The sequence below is a fragment of the Somniosus microcephalus genome, chromosome 21 (assembly GCF_052327205.1).
Source record: "Somniosus microcephalus isolate GS21.2 chromosome 21, FLI_Smic_1.0, whole genome shotgun sequence".
Lineage (NCBI taxonomy): Eukaryota > Metazoa > Chordata > Chondrichthyes > Squaliformes > Somniosidae > Somniosus > Somniosus microcephalus.
The window spans coordinates 57,118,414-57,139,554 of record NC_141007.1 but is presented as its reverse complement, the minus strand read 5'-3'; the positions used below and the strand labels follow the sequence as shown (position 1 = coordinate 57,139,554).

At 46.6% G+C, this 21,141-nt stretch overlaps 1 protein-coding gene across 1 annotated transcript in view; it reads left to right on the top strand.

The window, feature by feature from the left end:
* sirt7 (sirtuin 7) overlaps positions 1–21,141 on the top strand; it is a 41,395-nt gene continuing 20,254 nt past the window's right edge. The window contains exons 1-3 of the mRNA XM_085963721.1: positions 1–197; positions 8,698–8,835; positions 14,556–14,660. Coding sequence (XP_085819847.1) covers positions 108–197; positions 8,698–8,835; positions 14,556–14,660 — 333 coding nt within the window. The 5' untranslated portion in view covers positions 1–107. The remainder of the gene's footprint in view (positions 198–8,697; positions 8,836–14,555; positions 14,661–21,141) is intronic.

The following is a 21,141-nucleotide window of genomic DNA, read 5'->3' as shown; positions in this document are numbered from 1 at the left end:
GAGGCGCCCGGGGAGTGGGGGGGGAGGCGCGCTGTCTGCTGCTGCCGCTCTCTCGCTGTTTAAAGGGCCCGGGCGGCTGGCCGCGCCTCCGCCCCCTCTCCCCGGCAATGGCCGGCGTGTCCCAGAGGGAGGCCCGGAAAGCGGCTGATCGGCGGCAGAAGCGAGTGGTGGAGGAGCAGAGGGCCAGGAGCAAACTGGTCAGGTTCCGGCATTGCATCTTCCTCGGTGTGCGGGCGGGTTTTTGTCTTGCTTTGTGTTTTTATCGATAATCAAACCAAGCGGCGGGCCTGAGTCGGGCCCTCCAGCTCGCACCGGGTTACAGGGCAGATACCCCCCCCCCACCCACCGCCCCCATCTGTGGCATCTAGTGCAGCAACTTCACTCCTGTCAGTCACTGCAAGGAGGCAGCGCTCACACCGTGCCTGCCCCAGTTCACCCCCTCCCTTCCCCCTGACTGTTACTGGGGGTCGGTTCTTCAGGCTCTTGCAAACGACCCTCGCCTCGGAGTCAGAAGGTTGTGGGTTCACAGTCCCACTCCAGCGATTTGAGCACAAGAAACAATCTAGGCTGATACTGCAGTGCAGTGCTGAGGGAGTGCTGCACTGTAAAAGGTGCCGTCTTTTGGTTAAACCGAGGTCCCTCTGCTGTCTCAGGTGGACATAAAAGATCCCATGGCATTATTTTGAAGAAGAACAGGGGTGTTATTCCTCAATTCATCCCTCGATCAACATCTCAAACAGATTACCTGGTTGTTAACATAAGACATGGGAGCAGGAGCAGGCCATTTGAGCCTGCTCTGCCATTCAATAAGATCATGGTTGACCTTCTACCTCAACTCCACTTTCCTACACTATCCCCATATTCCTTGATTCCCTTAATATCCAAAAGTCTATCGATCTCTGTCTTGAATATACTCAACGACTGAGCCTCCACAGCCCTTTGGGATAGAGAATTCCAAAGATTCACCACCCTCAGTGGAGAAAGATGAGAAAGTTTTCCTCATCTCAGTCCTAAATGGCTGACCCCTTATTCTGATGTAAGAAGTCACACAACACCAGGTTATAGTCCAACAGCTTTATTTGAAATCACAAGCTTTCGGAGCGCTGCTCTTGAAGGAGCAGCGCTCCGAAAGCTTGTGATTTCAAATAAAGCTGTTGGACTATAACCTGGTGTTGTGTGACTTCTTACATTTGTCCACCCCAGTCCAACTCCGGCATCTCCACACCCTTATTCTGAGACTGTGAACCCTGGTTGTAGACTCCCCAGCCAGGGGAAAACTCCCTCCCTGCATCTACCATGTCAAGCCCTGTAAGAATTTTGTATGTTTCAATGAGCTCACCTCTCATTCTTCTAAACTCCAGAGAATATAGGCCTAGTCTACTCAATCTGTCCTCATAGGACAATCCCCCCGCCCCCCCCCCCCCCCCCCAAAAGCCCAGGAATCAATCTGGTGAACCTTTGTTGCACTCCCTCTATGGCAAGTATATGCTTCCTTGGGTAAGGAGACTGAAAACTGTACACAATACTCCAGGTGTGGTCTCACCAGGGCCCTGTATAATTGCAGTAAGATGTCTTTACTCTTATACTCAAATCCTCTTATAATAAAGGCCAACATACCATTTGCTTTCCTAATTGTGTGTTGTACCTGCACGTTAACTTTCAATGATTTGTGTACAAAGACACCCAGGTCCCTCTGAACACCAACATTTCCCAATCTCTCACCATTTAAAAAAATACTCTGCTTTTCTATTTTTCCTACCAAAGTGGATAACTTCACATTTCTCCACATTATGTTCCATTTGCCATGTTCTTGCCCACTCACTTAGCTTGTCTATATCCCCTTGAAGCCTCTTTGCATCCTCCTCACAACTTACATTCCCACCCAGCTTTGTATCATCAGCAAACTTGAATATATTACATTTGGTCCCCTCATCCAAATCATTGATATAGATTGTGAATAGCTGAGGCCCAAGCACTGATCCTTGCGGTACCCCACTAGTTACAGCCTGCCAACCTTAAAATGACCCATTTATTCCTACTCTCTGTTTTCTGTTTGTTAACCAATCCTCAATCCATGTTAGTATATTGCCCCCAATCTCATGAGTCCTAATTTTGTTTAAAAATCTCTTGTGTGGTACTTTATTGAATGCCTTCTGAAAATCCAAATACACCACATCCACTGGTTCTCCCTTATCTATTCTGCTAGTTACAACCTCAAAAAAATTAACAGATTTGTCAAACACGATTTCCCTTTCATAAATCTGTGTTGATTCGGCCCAACCCTATTATTATTTTCTAAGTGCCCTGTTATCACGTCCTTAACGATAGATTCTAGCATTTTCCCTACTCCTGATGTCAGGCTAACTGTTCTGTAGCTCTCCGTTTTCGCTATCCTTTTTTAAATAGTGGGTTCCAATCTGCGGGAACCATTCTAGAATCTATGGAATTTTGGAAAATGACAACCAGTGCATCCACTATCTCTCACCACCTCTTTCAAAACCCTAGGATGTAGGCCATCAGGTCCAGGGGATTTATCAGCTTTCAGTCCCATTAATTTCTCCAGTACTATTTTTTTACTAATACTAATTTCTTTCAGTTCCTCATTCTCGCAAGACCCTTGGTTCTCCACTATTTCCGGGAAATATTTTGCGTCGTCTTCCGTGAAGACAGACGCAAAGTATTTGTTTAATTTTTCTGCCATTTCTTTATTCCCCATTATAATTTCTTCTGTCTCAACCTGTAAGGGACCCACCTTTACTTTTGCTAATCATTTTCTTTTTACATACCTATAGAAGCTTTTACAGTCTGTTTTTATGTGTCTCGCTAATTTACTCTCATTCTATTTTTCCTTTCTTTATCAATTTCTTGGTCCTCCTTTGCTGAATTCTAAAATCCTCCCAATCCTCAGGCTTACTATTTTTGGCAACATTATAAGCCTCTTCTTTTGATCTAATATTATGTTTAACTTCTCTTGTTAGCCACAGTTGGACCACTTTTCCAGTGAGGTTTTTGTGCCTTAAAGGAATATATATTTGTTGTAAATTATGTATTTCTTTAAATGCTAGCCATTGCTTATCTACCGTCATACCCTTTAATGTAGTTTCTCAATCTATCTTAGCCAACTCGTCCCTCATACCTACATAGTTTGCTATTTTTTAGATTTAAGACCCTAGTTTCGGATTTAACTAAATCACTTTCAAACTCAATATAAAATTCTCATATTATGGTCACTCTTCCCTAAATGCCCCTTTACTACAAGGTTATTAATTAACCCTTTCTCGTTGCACAATACCAGATCTAAAATAGCCTGTTCCCTAGTTGGTTCCTCAACATACTGATCTAGGAAACTATCTTGCATGCATTCTATGAATTCGTCCTCCACACTATTACTGAAAATTTGGTTTGCCCAGTCTATATGTAGATTAAAGTCCCCCATGATTACTGTATTACCCTTGTTACATGCGCCTCTAATTTCTTGATTTATACTCTGCCCTACATTACAACTACTCTTTGGGGGCCTATAAACAACTCCCACCAATGTTTTCTGCCCCTTGCTGTTTCTTAGCTCCACCCAAACTGATTCTACTTCTTGATTTTCGGGGCGAAGATCCTTTCTCTCTACTGTCTTTATCCCATCCTTTATTATCAGGGCTACCCCTCCTCCTTTTCCATTCTGTCTATCTCTTCTAAAAGTTAAGTATCCTGGAATATTTAGTTCCCAACCTTGGCCACATAGCAGCCACGTCTCCGTAATGGCTATTAGATCAAACCTATTAATTTCTATCTGCGCTATTAATTCATGTATTTTGTTGCAGATGCTTTGCTCATTTAGATATAGTGCCTTTAGCTTTGACCTATTTCTATCTTTCCCTGATGTCGGCTTAGTCACTGATGCCTTATTACCTTTGTTACTCTCTGTCCCTTCCTGACCCACTCTGCTTATTTTTAACCAAAACTCTGCTCTAGACCCTTGACATTTCTCTCACTGCTTTAAAATTTACTCTTTCATGACCCCCCCCCTCCCTTCATTAGTTTAAAGCCCCGTCTACTGCGATAGTTATTCGATTCACCAGGACACTGGTCCTAGCCCAGTTTAAGTGGAGTCCCCGTCCAAACGGAACAGCTCCCTCTTTCCCCAGTATTGGTGCCAGTGCTCCATGAACTGAAACCCCTTCCTCCCACACCACTCTTTGAGCCTCGCGTTTAAACCTCTAATCTGTTTGTCCCTAAGCCAATTTGCGCGTGTCCTAGGTAACAATCCAGAGATTATTACCTTTGAGGTTCTGCTTTTTAATTTGGATCCTAGCTCCTCAAACTCCCTCAGCAGAACCTAATTTCTAGTTCTACCGATGTCATTGGTTCCTATGTGGACCACGACAACTGGATCCTCCCCCTCCCACTCCAAATTCTTCTCCAGCCGCGAGGAAATGTCTGTAACCCTGGCAACACAATCTTCGGAACTCTCGGTTGCGGCTGCAGAAAACAGTATCTATCCCTCTGACTATACTGTCCCCTACCACAACTACATTCCCTTTCACTCCCCCCACTTGAATGGCCTCCTGCACCATGGTGCCGTGGTCAGCTTGCTCATCCATCCTGCAGGCTTTTTCCTCATCCATACAGGCAGCAAGAACCTCATACCTGTTGGACAAGGACAAGGGCAAAGGCTGAGGTTCCTCCATCACATCACCTGGGGTCCCCTTACCTGCCTGAGTTGCAGTCACACCCTCCTGTCCCTGACCACTAACCAGACCTGTACCACTACCTAACCTAAGGGGTGTGACTGCCTCCTGGATCAAAGTGTCCAGGTAACTCTCCCCATCCCTGATGCCCCGCAATGTCTGCACCTCAGGCTCCAGCTCAAAAGCTCTTGAGCTGAAGTTCCTGAAGATACAGGCACTTACTGCAAACATGGTTGTCCGGGATCACAATGCTCTCCGCAAACTCCCACATGCTGCTGTTGCGGCACATCTCCTGCACTGCCATCCCTATATGACCTAATTAGGTAACTTAGCTTACAGTGTAGTTTCTTGGCTACTTACTTGATCTAGATTAAGTTATGGGTACTGAAATTAAATATCTACCTGTAACACAAAGCACTACAAGTTGTGTAGGCAAAAAGCAGCAACTCCTTCCCCCTCTTCTCCGAATTCCCAAATAAAACACTCTTGTTTAAGTACATTCCGTTTTAATCCCACTCTGTGCAGACCATCGTTATCGCATTACCACAAGTTGGCGGAGTACAACTAGACTGCATATGCTGACTCAACCGAGACAAGATATGACCGTTCTTCCCTTGTCAGTGAATCCCGACAGACCACGGCCAACTCAAACCTCTCCTGGCCGGACATCGGTGCATATGCACTTCCAGCAAGGGCTCCTGGATAGTGACCACAGGTGGGAAGGCTGGGTGATTTTTATTCCCCATCTCCCTCACTTCCCCCTTTTTGCTAGTCCAGGGGTGTTGAGGCCAATTGTAGCTCCCTTTCTGTCACCCCAGACGAGATCGGCTAATTTGGCATGCACTCATGATCGAACCTGGGACCTCCTGGTCCATATAGTTCAGTTCTGGGCTGTTGTCTTACCCCATTGGGTTATTTTGGAACTAAAGTATTAGCAGATTGAAAAGTTGTTATGGCTATTTTGGGAAGGGGGAAGCCCTTTTGCCATGCTGGTTATGCACAAATGATGTGACTCCTGTCAGATTTGCAATATAATTATGAATGATGAAGGCCATTTAATTGGTCCCAATTCATCAATCCAGAGAAGACCTAAATCTCCCTCCCACCACCCCCCCCGCCATTTCATTATCCAATTCATTCTTAAATGATTTGTTTTGTATATGTGGAAGACAAAAGAAAAAGTTTGCTAAGCACTTTTAATAAATATCATGCCCATTTCAGGTCTATGCCACATTCACACACAGAAGAAAGTCACCTTGTCGATGGTGCATCATTTTGGAAAAGAATTAACACACAGCCACAACTTCAATAACCAGGACCAGAAGTAGTGCAACATGACCTTATTTGCAAAGGATTGAGTGGTTTAGTAGCTTACTGAATGAGTAGCTGAAGTGTACAGACCCGAATACCCAGGTCTGATTTCCTGTCTGTAGTTATCTTAATGGGGTGGAGATAGGTGCTGTAAATGGCTCTGAGCTGTGGATTACAGAAGAGCAGAAACTGCCACGGTTCCTGATTGCTCCTTTTGGAAACGTGTGTTTGTGGATGACCTGCGAGGACAGAATTGGGCTCAGCCATGATGTCTCCTTGCTGTGACTGATGGCCACTTGGGCAAGGTGCCAGAAGGTGCCTGGCACCCATTGATTTGTATTCGAGTATACAGTCAGTGTTTTCATGGGAAGGAGGGGAGAAAATTGTTGAGTAAAAGGAAAAAAACAAGCCAATTGTACATGCTTTATTACTATCAAACTTCACACTGTGTTGCAGTGGTGGGAAGAATAGCTACATTCTCGTAAGTGCTCTGTGGCCATCTGTGGCTGGGACTGCCCAAATGGTTAGGGTGAGTGATTTAGCATGGGACTGCAGTCCCCAACTAGTCTTGTGAATATTTACAGTCACTACTTGTAGTAGGTTTTTCTGCTAAGCACCCCAGTTTTGCATTAAAAATCTTGGAAGCAGTAAACATGCCATTTCCTAAGTGAAAACAAATCACTTTCCCTATAAATGACATGCTGTATACTGCCTCTATTCCCACTTGAGGGCTGCTTATAACGCACAGTCATTGGTAGCATATCCAGTATTATGTGGGTATGAGTCACTTAACAGTTCAGTTTGCTAGAAAACGCATCTATAATTAGGTTGGAGACACCCACGATAAATATATTATGCATCAATAAATTCAGTTAACTGTATTAATCTTTATACTGAGAAAACCTCTTCGTATTTTTTTCGTGCAATGAGTATGTGTTTAAAGCCCATCTAGTCTGACCCATGAATAAACAGCATATTGCCCTTTTAATGAGGTATTAATGGCATTCTTTCAGCTTTGTCAAAGATTAAAACTTCAACCGTCTCTGCAGCACTGACGTTCTGTGATACTCACTAGCATGTGGTGGCTGTGCCATTACATATTAAACTAACTGTTGTTTTACCATGTCCATATACTCCATTGATGAGGTATCTGTGGGACATCGTGGAGAGTTAAAAGATTAACAGTCAAACTTCTTCGTTTCATGGAGCAATGGACTTTCCAATATAAACAGGATGACTTTGAAGTGTCGTGAGAGGAAAGCATAGCTTGTCTTCTTATATGTAAAGTGCTTGTGCAAAGAAATACATGACAGTAATGACGTCAGCCATGAGTGATCAAAGTGTAACTTTAGGGGCTAGGGCAATAAACATAGGTAGAGGTATCCATTAGCTATAGTATAGAAAGTTAACGGTTATAAAACCTGTTCTTCAAAGATGTTGGAAACTTAGGTCAGGAAGTCTTGTTTAGGGGAAGTAGCTTTAGAGTAAACAGTTACAACTGTTTACAGGAAACTTTTTTATCCAGCACCGACGGGACCGACGTGGTGCCGGTTCATCAAAAATTCCGGATAACCGAAAGCTATAGTAAAAGATACGGAGAGCTGACAGCTCCGTATAAAGCAACAAACCCTGTTGCTTAGCAACAAGTGCAGAACAATGGCCACAAGTTCCAAGCGTCTCTGTAGCTTAGCAACAGCTGCAGCCACACCCTTACAGAGCAACAGATCGAGGAAGGCAAGTACAATATGAAGTAAAACTTACTTGAACCTACTCCTGAATTTTGCCGGTTAACTGAGATTTCCGGTTATTTAGGTGCCGGTAAATCGAAAGTTTCCTGTACATGAATAGTCTGTCTTCAAAGAATTTAGGAATAGATACGTCATGAAGTCTTATCTATGACATATATCTTTGATGTAGGCAAAATATATATATGGTGTATAAAGGAGCATGGTTTTCAACAGTAATTCAGAGGGCTTGAAAGATAGAGAAATCGAAAAGCCACTCTGATCAGGATTCGGTTGCTCCCTCAACCGAGGTATTAATAAAGTCTGTTCTGTCTACTATACGAAGTGCCTCGTGCTTACTCGAAACATGTTATTGTGAACCATAGAAGGAAGGAGGTTGAATGCTAACAGCATCACCAGAGGTTATGATATATTATAGAATAACATTGTTCCATGTTTCGCAGGAGATTATTAAAAGAGATTATTTTTTCAGCTTCAATGCAAAGTTAAGAGCCTGGTGTATTAAATTGTTAATGACATTTTTACTGTCCAGGGACAGGAAGCTCACACTAAAGAGGGAAAGGATAGTAAACTGCAGTGTTGTCAATAGGATTTTAGCAAAGTGTGATTGTGGGCTTGTGAAATTGGAATTATGGAAAGCACTCGGCAGTACAATCAAATTATAGTTTCTTTTTGATATTTTCATCTGTGCACTAGCTTTAACGAATATATAAGTTTGTAAACATGTTTATGATTCATTAAAACAATCGCACAAATGAAAATATCGGAGCTTACAAACTTGGAATGTTTTTTCTATGTACCTTTTACTATTTTTCTTCAAGTATTTATCTAACTTCCTTATATTTATCTAACTTCCTTATAAGTGTAATTGAATTGGCTTCAATGGCAACTGGTGGTAATGTCTTCCATATTCTAATAGCCCATTTCTTCTAACCTCCCCTTAATTGAATCTGCTGCAGGTCTCCAAAATCCTTCAAAAACCAGAAGAACTACGAACAAAGGATGACCTCACTGTGCTTGCAGCATGCGTCGACACTGTGCAGGAGTTGGAAAAACGAAAGCAGAAGAGTGATGCACGAAAGAGGAAACTGGAAGAGGTGGGTAATTTATACAGTGCAATGTAGCTGATTGCTGAGCTTCGTTATTACTCAGTTATATACAGCAACAGATTTTCTCACCCAGTCGATGGTAGTTTAAATTGGAGAAACAATTATAAAAAAACTTAAGATCTAAATTGTAGTACCGGACTGCTGTCATGACCAATTCCTGCCATTCCTTCTACTGGATGCAAGAAGAACTTGCATTTCTATAGCACCTTTCACAACTTCAGGACATCCCAAAGGGCTTTATAGCCAATGAAGTACTTTTTGAGGTGTAGTCACTGTTGAAATGTAGGAAACATGGTGGCCAATTTGCACACAGCAAGCTCCCACAAACTGCTATGAGATAATGACCAGTTAATCTGTTTGTGATGTTGTTTGAGGGATAAATATTGGCCAGGACTCCGGGGATAACTCCCCTGCTTTTCTTCGAAATAGTGCTATGGGATCTTTTGCATTCACTCGGGGCAGCAGACGGGGCCTCGGTTTAACATCTCATCTGAAAGACGGCAGCTCCGACAGTGCAGAACGCCCTCAGTAGTGTCACTGAGGTGTCAGCCTAGATTATATGCTCAAGTCCCTGGAGTGGGACCCGAACCCACATCCTTCTGATTCAGAGGCGAGAGTGTCAGTACGATAACCCGTTCTCATATATTAGTGGCTGGGCTTTCAGTCACTGAGGTAGCTGTTAGATTTCCTTCATCCTTTGCCCACGTCCTCTGTGCCATGTTTAATTTTTTTGGCAGGTAAACTGTTCTTTGGCTAATGGCAATTTGTAAACCAGCACGAGGAGGCAGTTAGAAGTGTAGGTGTTCCCCTTTTTCCTCGGGGAAGCACCTTGACTCTGCTCTCATCTCCCTGATGCTTTGACCATTATTGGAAATTCCATGTGTAAAGAAGTCACAGACATTAATCCAACTTCTGTCACTCTTGCAAAGTGAATGAACTCACTGGGCTGCCTGTTATATCAGCCTTGGGTCAGTGGTAGCGCTTTTGCCTCTGAATCATGTCATGAGTTCAAGCCCCATTCCACGAGCAATAATCTAGGCTGACACTTTTAGATGAGACGTTAAAATGAGGTTTTGTATGCCCTCTCGGGTGGATGCAAAAGATCCCACAGCACTATTCGAAGAAGAGCAGGGGAGTTCACAATGTGTCTTAGCTAATATTTATCTCTCACCCAACACTAGCAAAAACAGATTAACTGATCATTCATCTCGTCGTTCGTGGGATCTTGCTGTGCGCAAACTGGTTGCTGCGTTTGCCTATTAAAAACAACAGCGACTAAACTTCAAAAGTAATGTAATGGCTGTAAAACACTATGGGGGAGAAATTCAGTATCGCCCATTTGGGGCGCAATTATCGGCCGGGCGCAAAGATTAGCGCCTGGCGCTAATTATCGCCTCCGACTGCAAACTTGGCTTTTATCGCCCCTGGAGGTGATTGGAGCGCTAAATCAGGTGCTACACACCTGTCTTAAGGTGCAAAGGCCGAGGAGCGAGGCGCTACCTCACAGCGCTGGCGAAGCTCATGTGATGTCAGTCAGCAATGGAACACAGACACACTGGCGCTGGCCAGTTCTTAAAGGGGAGGGTCGATCCTGCTCTCCATCCACACCCTGCTCATTGCAGCCTTGAATCTCGGCCTGGAGAGACCTGTATATCAAATCTGTTGGAAGGAACAAAGAAGAGGCCCAGGAAAAGAGCTCAGAGTGCAGCCCCCATATTCTTTTTTAAATCGATGCAAGGAATATCAAATCAGAAAGAACCTGCAAAGTGCTGCTCAGTACCCAAAACTCCTCAACACAGCTTTGAATATCTCCTGCAGAGTCTCTCACTCCGAATGCGTGGTGCAAAAATTTTGCCGACAAAAAAAGGCAGGAAATGGTCGCCTTTAAATAGCGCTCCCCCAGTCCTTTCCCGACTGCAAAACGCTCCCCTCCAACCTGTCGTTGCTAGCAGCAGGCGGTAAGACAGGGGGCGCCACTCAATATCCGGTCCGGGGCGCTACCGGGCGTTGCACACTTGACTGATGTCACAATCTGCCAGCACAGGAGATCGTGGCGGTAGTATTTAGCGCCGCCACAAAATGTCTAGTTAATTTCGTGAGCGGCGCAAACATCGCCGCGCACGGGCGCTAGTTGCTTTGCGCCCATTAGCGCCCTCTTAAGGCGTTAACAGGAGGTGCAAACCAACTGAATTTTTCCCCCTATGGGTTGTCCTGAGAAGGTGAAAGGTGCTATATAGATCCAAGTCCTTCCTTTAATAAACTCGCAGTATTAAACTTCGAAGCTAAAACTTTACATTAATGGAACAAGACTGGCTCACTATTGTACATTTCAACCACCAACCTTTAATGGTGTAAATACCAGCAGGATCAGCTAAAGTGAAGGTATTCCACTACAATAAACATTTTAAAAAAGTTAATTCAAGAATAGGAAAAATAACTTTGATTCAATTATCACTTCAGGACTTGAGCACATAACCTGGCATGACACCTCAGTGCAAGACTAAGGGTGTGCTGCATTGTCAGAGGTGCCGTGCTTTAGATGAGATGTCAAACCAAGGTCCTTGTGCCTGTTGCTGTGGATGTAAAATAAAAGTAGGAGAGTTCTGCCGGTGTGGTGGCAAACATATATCCTCAATCAACGCCACTGAAACGGAGTAACTGGTCATGTATCTGCTGTGCTGTTTGTGGGGTCTTGCTGTTATGAAATTAGCTGGTGGGTTTGCCTAAATAACAGAATTGACTACATTTCAGAAATGATTTAATGGCTTTGGAGCAGTTTGAGATGTCCTAAGGATGTGAAAGGCATATTGGCCCAGAAATTCGGGTCGGGGGCTTGCCGCGCGTGCAAGCCCCCGATATGCACTTACCCGACGCGCCGGCCGTTGAGCTTCAGGGACGCCTGGAATTGCTGTTTTAAACTGTTGACTCCCGGGCAGCGTCTGACGTCACGCCGCCCAGGAGTGCAGCCAGCGCAAAGCCTGTAGCGTGCTGTGCAAGTGAGACACGCCCCTTGAGGTCTCAGTTTAATAGGACACGCCCCCTATGTTTCTCATAAGCTGCTAAGCATTTTTACATGCAAAGCAGCATTTTAAATAGGTTTTTGGTATTTTTATGAAGCTTTTGGTAACTTTTATAAACTTTTAAAAACGTTTACATTATTTTGAAGAATCTGAAGTAGTTTTAAACAGAATTAAAGCAATTTAAAGACTTTTAAAAGCCCTAAAAGAATTTTTTTTATTCCATTTATTTATTTAGCAATGTCGTCGTCATACGTGTCTTCACACTGTTCCCTTTGGGGAACTGTATGAAGTGGTGGAAGGATTTATGGCCGTGATTAACGCTCATTCCGTGACCGTAACCATCTTTGAACCAGCCATTAGGGTGGTTAGTCCTATGGCGGGAGGGTTTTACGGGCTCCCACAAGCTATACAAGGAGGGGGGGCCACCCACACCCACGGACGCAAATATCCCACTGGATGCCAACCCAGAATTTAGAGCCGGAGCTCCGACTGCACTTGCTGGGACTGTCTGGAGCAGGGTTTGAAACCCTACCCCGTCTGGCCCAGCGGCGGGGATCCTACCGCTACGCCAAAGGCCCAATCCGATTAGCAACGTGAAATGGCTGGAATGAGCACAATTCACGGCATTAAAAGAACTCACAATTGAACTGATGATGACCTCAGCAATCTCCTCAACGAGGTGGAGGCGCAGCGCCTGCTCATCATTGGTAATGAGAAGTCAAAGGCGCCGCAAAAAGGACAGATGATAGCTTGGTCTTTCAAGTGGCAGCATAGGGCTCCAGTCACGGGGAGGGAAAAGGCGCAGGAAACGTATGGGTGTCACCTTTTGCGCGGAGTGGGCCTTTTGCGTAGCGGTAAGCATCCCCGCCGCTGGGCCAGAAGGAGTAGGGTTTCGAACCCCGCTCCAGACAGTCCCGGCAAGTGGAGCCGGAGCTCCAACTATAAATTCTGGGTGGACATCCAGCGGGATACTTGCGTCCGCGGGTGTGGGTGGCTCCCCCCCCTCAGATGGGTTGTGGGAGCCCGTAAAACCCTCACGCTATAGGACTAACCACCCTAATGGCTGGTATGAAGATGGTTATGGTCACGGAAGGAGTGTTAACGTGGCCAGAAATCCTTCCACCACTTCATACAGTTCCCAAAAGGGAACAGTGTGAGGATACGTACGACGATGACCTCTTGCGCAATGCACCTCCTTGGACCCTCAGTCGCAGATGCAAGGGGGCAAATCGTGCAATTGTTAAATTTTTCATTTTATTGACATGTAAAATGTTGGCCCAGTAATTCCCTTCCAAACGCGCGAGTACGGTCGGGGTACTTACGCGTCTGGCCGGAGGAAATGCCGGTTTTCAGCATGCACAGCGCATGCGGGGAAAACCGGCATTTCCTGTCCTCTGACCGAAGGGGTTCAGAGGCAGAACGCGTGCGACTGTACAGGCAGCGCGTGCACAGTAAAATTCGCCGCTTTCATTCATGCTTTCAGTGAGGTCAAGTCCTTACAACTTACACATGAAAAAAGCATGAGTACAGTTGCTCCAGAGGCTGCGGAGGAAGATATTTCTTATCGTGGAGCTTCTGAAAGGCAATATTTTTGTTTGGGAAAGGGAGGAAAGTTATTTTAAGAAATGCTGAGGTAAGTTTTAAAGTTTATTTTTGTTTTTTAAAACGGGTTTTCAGTACTGTAGGTAGAAGGATCAATTGTGGCTATGTGAATTGAATTTGCTGTGTTTATTAAATGTGAAAATGACTCCAACATTTTTAAGAAAGAAAATTTTCATCAGTAATATATTCTTTTAAGTAATTATGTATGTATGTCTGTATATATTCCTTTGCGTGTATGTATATATTCCTTTACTTATGTGTATGAATGTATGTATTTAATTATGACTTTCAGAGAAAGTAACTTATTGGAAAATCATAATTAAAAACATACATTCATACACATGTAAAGGAATATAAAACATACATACATATACGTAAAGGAATATATGCGGACATACATACATAATTACTTATTACTGATGAAAAGTTTCTTTCTTAAAAGTGTTGGAAATGTTACATTACTCATTTTAGAACACTCATTCTCACATTCAATTCACACAGCCACAATTGCTCCTTCTACCTACCGTACTGAAAACCCGTTTTTAAAAAAAAAAAAAAAAAAAAAAAAATTTAAACTTTAAAACTTACCTCAGCATTTCTTAAAATAACTTTCCTCCCTTTCCCAAACAAAAATATTGCCTTTCAGAAGCTCCACAATAAAATATATCTTCCTCCGCAGCCTTGGAGCAACTTTACACATGCTTTTTTCAAGTGTAACTTGTAAGGACTTACCCTCACTGAATCCATGAATGAAATCGACGAAGTTCACTGCGCAAGCGCTGCCTGTGCAGTCGCACGCGCTGTGCCTCTGAACCCCTTCGTTCAGAGGACTGGAAATGCCGGTTTTCCCCGCATGCGCTGTGCATGCTGAACACGGGCATTTCCTCCGGCCAGACGCGTGAGTACCCCGACCGTACTCACGCGTTCAGAGAGGAATTACTGGGCCAATATAAATGCAAGGATTTTCTTCGTTCTACCTTTAAACAATTTGTAGAACACCATTTTTTAAGATGCTAGTGCAGAGTGGATGCATGTTAAATGTTCATTTTATGCTGTGAGATCTCTGATGGTTTATCTTCTTGTCAGGTTACAGATGAGCCTGAAGAACTAAAGAGAAAAATTAACCTGCTGGCGGCAGCTATTCAAGAAGCACAATACCCAGTCATCTATTCTGGCGCAGGGATCAGCACGGTAAGGCAGTACCATAACCAAGCCAGGGAGAAGTGAGAACCATCATTCACAACTCAATAGAACTTGAAACCTCTTCTGCATAGCAGTTTGAAGGCATGTGCAGCAGAGTATGAAACAGCAGTTTGTAGTCGTAGCTATATTAGCTTGGCAATATATAAATGTGTTACTAAAGGTGCTAACACGATTTTCATAACGTCAATTTGAGAGTCCCATTGACAGCCAAAGGAAGCAGCAGAGGGCAGTAACAACACGTCTTTTCCTGAGTCGCATGAGACTGAGGTGAATGCTCAGTTCCATTGCTTTCAATCGTGGAAGCATCCATGCAGCACCCAACACTGACGAACAGTTTAGTTTCTTTTGATATGTTGTAATGTATTCCATACAGAAACATCATACACAGTGCATTTAAGTGGGAAATGCAGCAGGTAATTACATAGATTTACAGCACAGAAACAGTCCATTCGGCCCAATAAGTCTATGCTCTCCAAGCCTCGTCTCAACCTATCAACATATCCTTCTATTCCTTTCTCCCTCAATTTCTTATCTAGCTTCCCCTTAAATGCATCTATGCTGCTCACCTCAACCACTCCACGTGGTAGCTAGTTCCACATTTCATCTGAGGCCGAGGCATGAAAACATGATATTCAGGAACATTAGCTCTCCCAGCATTGTTTGCTGATTAACCAAGGCAGAGTCAGAATGGCATGTTTCCACACACCAGCCAATGAATTAGGAGAAGGGCCTTTACTTTGAAAATCTAGAGAGACTAAATATATCTTGGCGCCAACAGAAAGTGCCTCTTATTACATCACTATGATTTATTTGTCTGTATTCTCCATGCTTATGAGCTGGAGGTAGGTTTCCCAGTGAGTGCTGAGTAACAGGCGGCCTTGTGGACAGGACTGAGTGTCCATTTATTCCAATTAGGAACCTCAACGTTTTTCAGAGAGGAGACTGTAAAGCCATCAATATGAGTGAAAACACACAGTTGTAACATAGGAACAGGAGTAGGCCATTTAGCCCCTCGAGCCTGTTCCACCATTCAATGAGATCATGGTTGATCTGTGACCTAACTCCATATTACCTGTCTTTGGCCCATATCCCTTAATACCTTTGGTTAACAAAGATCCATCAATCTCAGATTTAAAATTAACAATTGACAATTGACTCAGCATCAATTGCCGTTTGTGGAAGAGAGTCCAAACTTCTACCACCCTTTGCGTGTAGATGTGTTTCCAAATGTCACTCCTGAAAGGCCTGGCTCTATATTTTAGGCTATGTCCTCTAGTCCTAGACTCTCTAACCAGCGGAAATAGTTTCTCTGCCTACCCTATCAGTTCCCCTTAATATCTTGAAAACATTGATCAAATCACCCCTTAACCTTCTAAATTCCAGGGAATGCAACCCTAGTTTGTCAAATCTCTCCTTGTAATTTAACCCCTGGAGTCCAGGTATCATTCTGGTAAATCTACACTGCACTCGCTCCAAGGCCAATATATCCTTCCTAAAGTGTGGTGCCCAGAAATGAACACAGTACTCCAGATGTGGTCTAACTAGGGCTTTGTATAGCTGTAGCATAACGCCCTCTAGATATAAAGGCCAGCATTCCGTTAGCCCTTTTGATTATTTTCTGTACCTGTTCATGACGTTTTAACAATCTACTGTATATACATGGACCTCTAAGTCCCTTTGGATCTCCACTGTTTCTAGCTTTTCACCATTTAGAAAGTACTCTGATCTATCTTTTTTTAGGTGGATGGCCTTACACTTGCCTATATTGAAATCCATTTGCCACAGTTTTGCCCATTCACTTTATCAATATCTCTTTGTAATTTTATGCTTCCGTCTACTCACTGCATATCCATTAACATACAAAAACTAAATTTTGTCTTTATTATTTCACTTCTAAATGCAGCTCATGTAAAAAATATTATAGTTTAAATCATCCAAACCTAGGACCTAGAACACATCTTCATTTTATCTATATATATAAAACAGTCTTTCTGTCTGTTTGTCTTTCTGTCTGTTTGTCTTTCTGTCTGTTTGTCTTTCTGTCTGTTTGTCTTTCTGTCTGTTTGTCTTTCTGTCTGTTTGTCCAAAAGTTACAGAGCGTACCTACACATATGTTATATCAAAAGAAAGCTTATCATTAGGGGAGTCTAATAGGCGTATTTACTTTTTGGTCAGACAAAAATTGTTCAGACAGTATACAAAAAAGGTTCAAAAAACGGCAACATTCCGCTCTATAGCGTTGAGTGACGTGATGGTTGACCAATCGTACAGGGGATTAACCTGATGATTGACCAATCGGTGCGTCACGGGGGGCGTTTCATTGCGTGTGTGGGCGGGCCTAATCCTTCTGAGCTGAGGTGAGTGGCCGCCATCTTGATTCCTAACGATTTATTTTCCCACTTTCTGTGTGTTTATTTTTCCCACTTTGTGTGTGGAGGGGAAATTGTTTTTTTTTAAAAAAAAGTAAATTAATTTGTAAATATTTTTTCTAAGCTGATTAATTTTCCTACCTTTCACCCTCTTTTTTTCTTCCTGACTCGCTACCTCCGCCGGGCGCCGCAACCTTGGAGGCTTACCCCACCTGCAGGCCTCGAAGCCTCGGCCTCTCCTAGCCAGCCATGCCCGAGCTAGGCACCGCCCGTCCCGCCCCGCGGTCGCCGCCATCTTGGTAAAGGCTGGCGGCGCGGGACTGTGCCGAGTGTAGCCATCGCTGCCATCTTAGTAAAGGCTGGCGGGGCGGGAGTCAGCACGCGCGTCAACGTCGGCCCGGAGCGCGACCTGAGCTAAGGTGAGTCCGGCCGGGCCTCACGTGCTAGGCCGTGCACCGGCCGGCCCTGAGGCGCTGAGCCGCGGAGGGGGAGGGAGGGAGAGGAGGGGGGGGAGGGAGGGAGGGAGAGGAGAGGGGGCGGAGGGAGGGAGAGGAGAGGAGAGGGGGAGGGAGGGAGAGAGCTAAGGTGAGTCCGGCCGGGCCTCGCGCTAGGCTGCGCACCGGCCGGCCCTGAGGCGCTGATCCGCGGAGGTGGAGGGAGGGAGAGGAGAGGGGGGGGAAGGAGGAGAGGAGAGGAGGGGAGGAGGGGAGGAGGGGTGGAGGAAGGAGGAGAGGAGAGGAGAGGTGGAGGGAGGGAGGGAGGGAGGGAGAGGAGAGAGGGAGGAGAGAGAGAGAGAGAGAGGGAGAGGGGGAGGGAGGAGAGAGGGAGGGAGAGGAGAGGGGGAGGGAGGGAGAGGGGGCGGGAGAGGAGAGGGGGGGAGGGAGAGGAGAGGAGAGGGGGAGGGAGGGAGAGGAGAGGGGGAGGGAGGGAGAGGAGAGGGGGAGGGAGGGAGAGGAGAGGGGGAGGGAGAGGAGAGGGGGAGGGAGGGAGAGGAGAGGGAGAGGGGGAGGGAGGGAGGGAGAGGAGAGAGGGAGGGAGAGGAGAGAGGGAGGGAGAGGAGAGAGGGAGGGAGAGGAGAGAGGGAGGGAGAGGAGAGAGGGAGGGAGAGGAGAGGGGGAGGGAGGGGGTGGAGGGAGGGAGGGAGAGGAGAGAGGGAGGAGAGAGAGAGAGAGAGGGGGAGGGAGGAGAGAGGAGAGAGGGAGGGAGAGGAGAGGGGGAGGGAGGGGGAGGGAGAGGAGAGGGGGGGAGGGAGAGGAGAGGAGAGGGGGAGGGAGGGAGAGGAGAGGGGGAGAGGAGAGGGAGAGGAGAGAGGGAGGGAGAGGAGAGAGGGAGGGAGAGGGGGAGGGAGGGAGAGGAGAGGAGAGGAGAGGGGGGGAGGGAGAGGAGAGGGGGGGAGGGAGAGGAGAGAGGGAGGGAGAGGAGAGGGGGAGGGAGGGAGAGGAGAGGGGGAGGGAGGGAGAGGAGAGGGGGAGGGAGAGGAGAGGAGAGGGGGAGGGAGAGGAGAGGAGAGGGGGAGGGAGGGAGAGGAGAGGGGGAGGGAGGGAGAGGAGAGAGGGGGAGGGAGGGAGAGGAGAGGAGAGAGGGAGGGAGAGGAGAGGGGGAGGGAGGGAGAGGAGAGGGAGGGAAAGGTGAGGGGGTGGGACAGGGAGGGAGAGCTCGCCTTCTTCCTTCCTTCCTTCCTTCGCAGGGGTCGATTGGGCCAGGCCTGAGGCGCTCCTTCCCCCCCCTCTCCAGGCTAATCCCAAACTAAATCCAGCAGTCTCTCCCGCTCTCTCCCCCCCCCCCCCGTCTCTCTCTCCTCCCCCCAGTCTCTCTCTTCTCCCCCCAGTCTATCTCTCTCTCTTCCAACAACAACATGCCCTCAAAAAACCCTCGGCACCGCCGGGCACTCCAGCTAGTTATTTATTTATCTATATATATAAAACAGTATGGCCCCGATTTTCGGCTTCTGTGGGGAATGGTCGGATTTCCCCGAATGTGGGGTTTCTGACACACATAAAAAAAGTGTCAGCCAGCTCCACGCAATTTTCCCTCAAGTGGCCAATTAATTCCCAGCATGTGGGAAGCCTTGCTAATTGTCCAATTCAAGTCAGAAATCCCCACAGTATGATGTCATCATTCGTGGTGCTTTCAAAGTGTCCAGCAAGCTTCTCCACCTCTGCAGGCTTCTCAACCACTCTTGCACAATGGCAGAGGAGCCTGCACCAGCTGCTGCCAGCGGCAGAGGCCGAGCTGCCTTCAAATTCGACGAGGCTTCACTGCAGGCATTATTGGATGGGGTTAGGGCCCACAGGGAGGTCTTCTTCCCTAGGTCAGGGAGGAAGAGGCCTCCCACTGAGACCAATGCTGCATGGATGCAGGTGTCAGCAGATGCCAACTCGCTGGGAGTCACCAGAAGAACCTTGGCATTGCATCTCTAACTCCTTCCTTTACTCCCCCACAGTACCATCCAGAGCCCCCGTCCTCACTGTGGAGGAGGAAGAGGCTGTGCAGCCAGACTCCTCAGAGGAAGCTCCAACCTCTGAGGGCGCAGCATCAGCAGAAGTAAGCGCACCCAGCACCAGCGCAGACACTCACACCTCGGGGGGACCTTCGGGACATAGAGTAGTGTTGTCACCTGGTGTTTCACATCTCACAAGTGAGCCTCAGCAGATTCTGGAGACAGGGACAGCAGTGGAGAGTCCTCGTCGGAGGGCGCAGGACTCTGCCAGCTCAGCTCAGCTGTGCTGCATGACGACCCTCTGCCTCTGGGTCCATCCGCAAGAGAAGAGGTGATGGATCTCCATGCACAGATGCAGGAGTCTCTGGCAGGTTTTGTCTCCAGGGTCGCTGCGAGTGTGGAGCGAATGGAGGAGTCCATAGCGACCATGAGCAGAGCCTTTGTGGAGTCATTGGTGCATGAACGCAGCACCATGGAAAGGTTGGCAACCTCCATGGGGGAGATAACTCGCCAGCATACGGAAAACATGGTGAGTGCTCATAAGAGAATGACATCTCTTGAGCGTTGGCCATCTGTTGAACAGAGAAACCAGATCTTCATGGAAGTCCTTCTGAGTAGGACTGCCAGTGCAGAAACGGGTCCCACTGGCCCCCTAAAGCGCAGCAAGGTGCTCTCAAGCCACTTCCAAGCGCTGGCCCCTTCTGGCTTGTGCAGCTTCAGGTGAGTGAGCAGCAGCCTGGTGCTCCTGGTAATCGTTCTGCTGCTGTCACCTCTGCTGTTGGAGATCCTATAATGCCAGGAAGGGAAGGTGCCAAAGGCCTCCCATGCTTCTAGCAGATGCCTCGGTTGAGGAGGTCCTGAGTTAGGGTGGTGAGCGGGGCTTCCCAGGAGCTCACACTGAAGAAGTGTGTGAGGCTCCAACTTTCTGCAGCTGCTCCTAAGGCTTCAAATACTTCCCCCAAGCCTTGATCAACAAGATCCTGCAGCCTGCAAATGCTGCCTCTTTAAATCTCTTCAGCCCTCAGCGACCTGCTGCTGCAAGCAAGCAAGCCAGCTGTTTTCACGCCAGCTCTCATCGGCGGGGTTCCCCGCAGGCGGGTTTCAGGTGGGGAAAGCCCCAAAGTTGCAACGGCACGGGAAAATCGTCCTTAACAAGGTGATCATTGGTGATTAGTGCTCCGACGAGCAGTCCCGCCAGCGGCGGCCGGGACTGAAGCGGGGCGCGTGGAAATGGCGGTCCGAAAGTCGGACGGGGCGGGGAATCAGGCGGGGGGGGTCCCGACCTGCTTTTTCCGCGATTTTCGGACCACGGCCGCATGAAAAGCCGCCCGACAGCTGCCCGAAAATCGGGGCCTATGTCTCTCTCTGTCTCTCTGTCCGGCTATACAATCAAAAGTTATAGAGCGTACCTACACACATGTTATATCAAAAGAAAGCTTATCATTAGGGGAGTCTCATAGGTGTATTTACTTTTTGGTCAGAGAAAAATTGTTCGGACAGTATACAAAAAACTTTCAAAAATCCTCAAAACTCCGCTCATTAGCGGTTGACCAATCCTACCTCTCATTAGCGTTGAGTGACGTGCTGGTTTACCAATCCTACAGTTCAGTGACCTGATGGTTGACCAATTGGTGCGTCACGGGCGGGACCTAATCCTCCA